Consider the following 6,315-nt stretch of genomic DNA (forward strand, 5'->3'; position numbering starts at 1 on the left):
ATTTAATTTTTCTGCAGTCGTACATTGATTTCATAAATGTAACACAGTATAGTTTGTTTATACATAGCACTAAGGCAAAAAAAACAAAAAAACCCTGTTAATGCAGTGTTATTTCATTTAAAATTTCAAAAGGGTTTTGTGGCTCCCAGTGTTGTCTTTACTGTGTGAAACGGGTCCAAATGGCTCTTTGAGTGGTAAACGTTGCCGACCCCTGGCCTAGTGTCTCTGTGTGGACAAACAATGCATTGTTGCATTGTGGATTGTCTAAGTGAAATTCAAGTCACATGTTCACTTCAAAGAACTCACAAACTGTCTCTTGTAAAACTGGAAATACAATGTGTACAATTTTTATTTCCCTGATAACTATAATTCTAATAATAAACTTACTGAAGCAAAAATGTTATTGTGAATTAGAATGTACAGGAGTTTGTGTCCTTTAGAGGATAAGTCATTTATTTTCTGTTATTAACACATGCCATGTGACCGTGGTGCAGAACCTTTTGCACTTAGACTACGTTTAAATAGACTAAAAAGAATTTCAGGTATGATGTACCATTGCTGCTGTAACTGGCCTAATCCTTCGTTCCTACAGTCTTGAAAATATATCCTGTAACAAATATAGTATAATATAGTAACTTACTGGAAGCTCAGCTAACGGTACAGCACAATCAGTTACAGGGCTGAACTGTAAAGACTTATTAGATTCATTCATTCATTATCTGTAAGCGATTATCCAGTTCAGTGTTGCGGTGGGTCCAGAGCCTACCTGGAATCATTGGGCGCAAGGCGGGAATACACCCTGGAGGGGGCGCCAGTCCTTCACAGGGCAACACACACATTCACTCACACACTCACACCTACGGACACTTTTGAGTCACCAATCCACCTACCAACGTGTGTTTTTGGACCGTGGGAGGAATCCCAAGCAGACACAGGGAGAACACACCACACTCCTCACAGACAGTCACCCGGAGGAAACCCACGTGGACACAGGGAGAACACACCACACTCCTCACAGACAGTCACCTGGAGGAAACCCACACAGACACAGGGAGAACACACCACACTCCTCACAGACAGTCACCCGGAGGAAACCCACGTGGACACAGGGAGAACACACCACACTCCTCACAGACAGTCACCTGGAGGAAACCCACGCGGACACAGGGAGAACACACCACACTGCTCACAGACAGTCACCTGGAGGAAACCCACACAGACACAGGGAGAACACACCACACTCCTCACAGACAGTCACCTGGAGGAAACCCACACAGACACAGGGAGAACACACCACACTCCTCACAGACAGTCACCCGGAGGAAACCCATGTGGACACAGGGAGAACACACCACACTCCTCACAGTCACCCGGAGGAAACCCACGCGGACACAGGGAGAACACACCACACTCCTCACAGACAGTCACCTGGAGGAAACCCACACAGACACAGGGAGAACACACCACACTCCTCACAGACAGTCACCCGGAGGAAACCCATGTGGACACAGGGAGAACACACCACACTCCTCACAGTCACCCGGAGGAAACCCACGCGGACACAGGGAGAACACACCACACTGCTCACAGACAGTCACCTGGAGGAAACCCACACAGACACAGGGAGAACACACCACACTGCTCACAGACAGTCACCTGGAGGAAACCCACACAGACACAGGGAGAACACACCACACTCCTCACAGACAGTCACCCGGAGGAAACCCATGTGGACACAGGGAGAACACACCACACTCCTCACAGAGGAGCCGCCCTTTACTATAATTATTCAGTATTAAAATCACTGTACTCAGAGGCTCAGAGACCCTGTTCACTCCAGAAAAACTGACCAAATTTCAGCTTCACTTTGTAACTATAATTTCACACACAGCAACAGCCTACCGATTCCCTGACACCACTTCTTATATAAACGCTACTGAAGACATACTAATCTACTTCACATTCTAGATACTGTAACTGCGGGCTATATATGAGCTCCAACCACAACACTCGACTCCACCTCTTAAAAACACCAACAGACACATACAACACTAGTCTACTTTATGCTTACTGTCCAACATTTCTATGCATTTCAAATCAAATTTGTGGGAAAATTTAGTTACATTAAAAAGAGACTAATGTAAACTGTAAGAGATGAAAATGCACTAAAGTGCGTGATTGCAAAACTATACTGGAATTCTTTGAAAGACCTAATCGGTCAGGCTTACCTGTATTAGTGTGGTATACCTGAGACTAAGTCTGCGAGACACCACGTCACAGCCCTCCGCAGCCATGGACCACCTCACTGCTGCAGCAACATCTCAGTCTCTTTTTCTGTCTCTCGGTTTCTCTCTCTCTCTCTCTCTCTCTCTCTCTCTCTCTCTCTCTCTCTCTCTTTCTCTCTTTGCTTCAAAATATATTATGGCTGGAACAAAATGACCAAAGGGATATCTCAGGAAAAATATCCACCCGCTATCACGGTCAACTCATGAATGCCAGATTTCTGGCTGCACTTCTACATCCTGAAAAGAGGATGAGAAAGTTGTCAAAAGTGATTAGAGACACAAAAAGCTGACAGACTCAAACTGCATTCAGTTCAGATGAAGAGAGATGAAGAAAGCTCTGCCTCAAACGCAGAGGCCCAGAAAATATTCTCACTGTTCACATCCCACAATGCCCTGCATCTTTCAGACCTGCAGATTTTCATGAATAAACGACCATTTCGTGTTTTTAGTGAGACAGACACACACACACACAAACCAACTCTTCCAACAAAATGCACATTCTTTCATAGCCATTATTGCTGCATCAGACAAGCCTTAAAAAACATATGCACTGTTATCAGGTTTGATTGTCTAAGGGGGACCACAACGTGTTACAAAGTGCACTGAAGTGGTGCTTTATTCTATAATTGTGTCACACACATATTTGAAATTCCAGCTTGATAGATAGATAGATAGATAGATAGATAGATAGATAGATAGATAGATAGATAGATAGACGGACGGATGGACGGACACAGATAGATAGATAGATAGATAGATAGATAGATAGATGGATAGATAGACGGACACAGATAGATAGATAGATAATTAAATCTAATTATTTGATTTAAAATATGTACAATTTTCCCTGATATAAACAGTATAAAAACAACAGTGCTGAATACAACACCAGCTCCTCAAACTGGGACTAAACCTGCCAGAAAATTCACTGTTCAGTAATCAAGTGTAATCAAGTTTGCCTGTGAACTTTGACCTTGCTTGGTAAACTGTTTGTTGTGAAGCTCCACTGCACACTTGATGGGATTTGTTCCCTGAAACAACAGCATGTGATCTGCTCTCAGCTTCTTGGTCACTGAAAAATCTGCACGCATGCACACACACACACACACACACATACACACAAAAAAAACAGAGGGAGCTCTTCCAAGACTAGAGAGAGAGGTTGTGTTCGTGTGAAGGAGTAATGAATAAAGGAGTAGTGCACTGGACTTGAGGCCACTCTGAGCCGTGAGGAGATTAGTGTTTAATTGGTTAACTGTTCTCAGGCAGTTAGAGGTGCTCTATTTCTTAACCGCATGTTTACATGCAAGTTTACTGCTTCTGACACATAAAAGAAAATAAAAGCCTACATTACTGCAACTAACTGACTAATAGAACTGAATATATTTGAACAACACTGTCACTGTTTTGTAGCTTCAAACATTACAAAGGCAATTAAAGATGTTTATGGAAAAAACAGCACCAATAATTTCATTATTAAGTCAAGTTCATCTCAATATTCTGAGATACAAAGTCGTTATTTTGAAATACTTACACAATATATTGAGATATCAAGTCTCTGTAATTAAACCAGCCATTTAACACTTCTGATGTGTCCATCTGGAACCATGTGGTTTGCCAGATGTTTGTAGCTCTCACATATCAGACACTTTTGGCACAGTTATGGCACTTGCAAGTGTTGTGTGGGCCAAATGGCATGAGCTGGGCTTGTGTTGTGTGGGCCAGACGGGATGTGTTACAGCTAACGGGAGAGATGTCCATATGGGCACTAAACTACAGGGCTAAGCCTACTGGGATTTGTAGTCTTTAATTTTTAACTTTGAATCAGTGTTGTTGAAGAAGGGCAAAAAAGCTTTTATCAAACAACACAGAAAAAACAGGTAAAAGATTAGATTGTTCTATTGACCGGGCTTCACCCACTGCACCATTTAAGGTGGAATAAAAAAGGCACTGCAGACATTCATTCATTCATTATCTGTAACCCTTATCCAGTTCAGGGTCGCGGTGGGTCCAGAGCCTACCTGGAATCATTGGGCGCAAGGCGGGAACACACCCTGGAGGGGGCGCCAGTCCTTCACAGGGCAACACAGACACATTCACTCACACACTCACACCTACAGACACTTTTGAGTCGCCAATCCACCTACCAACGTGTGTTTTTGGACTGTGGGAGGAAACCGGAGCACCCGGAGGAAACCCACTCAGACACAGGGAGAACACACCACACTCCTCACAGACAGTCACCCGGAGTAGGAATTGAACCCACAACCTCCAGGTCCCTGGAGCTGTGTGACTGCGACACTAACCTGCTGCACCACCGTGCCGCCGACTGCAGACATTGCATAAGGTAAAACAGTGTTGCAGTGTTGCTAACTTACCTGCTGCAGAATGACCATGGCTGCGGTGTTTGCACTTAGTCTTGGACATCAGATGTCAAAATGTGAGGCTTTAAAAGAGAGTGAGAGAGAAAGAGAAATCATTGTGAATTATGAAAAACGATACTGCACCCTAAAACAATAGGAGGACATCGGTTTTGTCTCACTGTACTGTTAGGAAGGCCTATAATATTCTGCTGCTTATGGCTAGCATCTTAGCTTGTGGCTAAAGTGTTAGCTCATTGATACTGCATTAACCTTGGGCTAATGTGTTGCTAAAGCAGCTGAGACAATGAGATTTGTTGCTGCTTTCCACTGCAAACCAACATTTTATATATATGCCTATGATTTTGATAAATTAGGTTACAGTTTATTTGGCTAAGAAATGGTGCAATCCTGAAATACTTTAATAAGCAGAAAATGTAAACATAAACACCACAGATATTTACAGCCACACTGTACACTTTAAAACATGATATTATTTTGTGATTTTTGAATTGAGCTCCTCCCTGTTGTTTGAACCTCCTCCTCATCACAGCTGATCTCCTCTGGACATTTAGAACTGGATGCCTTTGTCTGGGTCATTTTTGTTGCTTTCCCTACAGCCTTAATTCAGGGGTATGTACCACAAACTGCCAAGCACCACACACACACACGTTTTCATACAGTGGCAAAACACATATTATTCATTCATTCATTCATTCATTCATTCATTATCTGTAACCCTTATCCAATTCAGGGTCGCAGTGGGTCCAGAGCCTACCTGGAATCATTGGGCACAAGGCGGGAATACACCCTGGAGGGGGCGCCAGTCCTTCACAGGGCAACACACACACTCACACAGTCACACCTACGGACACTTTTTGAGTCACCAATCCACCTACCAACGTGTGTTTTTAGACTGTGGGAGGAATTCGGAGCACCCGGAGGAAACCCACACAGACACAGGGAGAACACACCACACTCCTCACAGACAGTCACCCGGAGCGGGAATCGAACCCACAACCCCCAGGTCCCTGGAGCTGTGTGACTGCGACACCTACCTGCTGCGCCCCCGTGCCGCCCAAAACACATATTAGCACTGTTTAATTAAAAAATGTTTTTTTTTTAAACCCAAAAACCTTCCCACCTTGTGCCAACTGATTCCGCTCTGGACCCACTGTGACACTGAGCTGTACAGACAATGAATGAATGAATGAATAATTTTGTACTGTTTACAGTAATTGGTCCTCAGTAAATTTGAGTTGGATTTTAAATTACATCAAAAAAAAAATATATATATATAATTTTGTGTTGACAAACGTGATCCTGTATGTAATATGTATTATGCATTTAAGTATATTTTAAATGATACCCATAGATGTTTAAATAAATAGTTATCCTTTAATTTTCTAAACTGATACCAAAAGATCAGTAACCAACAACAAATATTTTAAGACATTTTGTTTCTGAAAATCTGTACAAACAAAGATACATTTGCATAACATGGTGTACAGCTGCTCCCAGTATGTAATACATACTTTTTGTGGGGGGTCATTAAGACACAGAAAAACTAATTACGCACCTCTGTCCTTTTGTGTGGAGGGGCGGCAACACCAAGTGTTTCAATTACAAAAGCCAGATTGTTCATTCAGCTGTAAACGTCTGTTGAAATT

At 42.8% G+C, this 6,315-nt stretch overlaps 1 protein-coding gene across 1 annotated transcript in view; it reads right to left on the reverse strand.

Annotated features, from left to right (window-relative positions):
* myo7aa (myosin VIIAa) overlaps window positions 1–4,681 on the reverse strand; it is a 48,525-nt gene extending 43,844 nt beyond the window's left edge. Inside the window, exon 1 of the mRNA XM_066685114.1 lies at window positions 4,664–4,681. Coding sequence (XP_066541211.1) covers window positions 4,664–4,681 — 18 coding nt within the window. The remainder of the gene's footprint in view (window positions 1–4,663) is intronic.
* Window positions 4,682–6,315: the final 1,634 nt, after the last annotated feature.

The sequence above is a fragment of the Hoplias malabaricus genome, chromosome 11 (assembly GCF_029633855.1).
Source record: "Hoplias malabaricus isolate fHopMal1 chromosome 11, fHopMal1.hap1, whole genome shotgun sequence".
NCBI classification, from domain to species: Eukaryota; Metazoa; Chordata; class Actinopteri; order Characiformes; family Erythrinidae; genus Hoplias; species Hoplias malabaricus.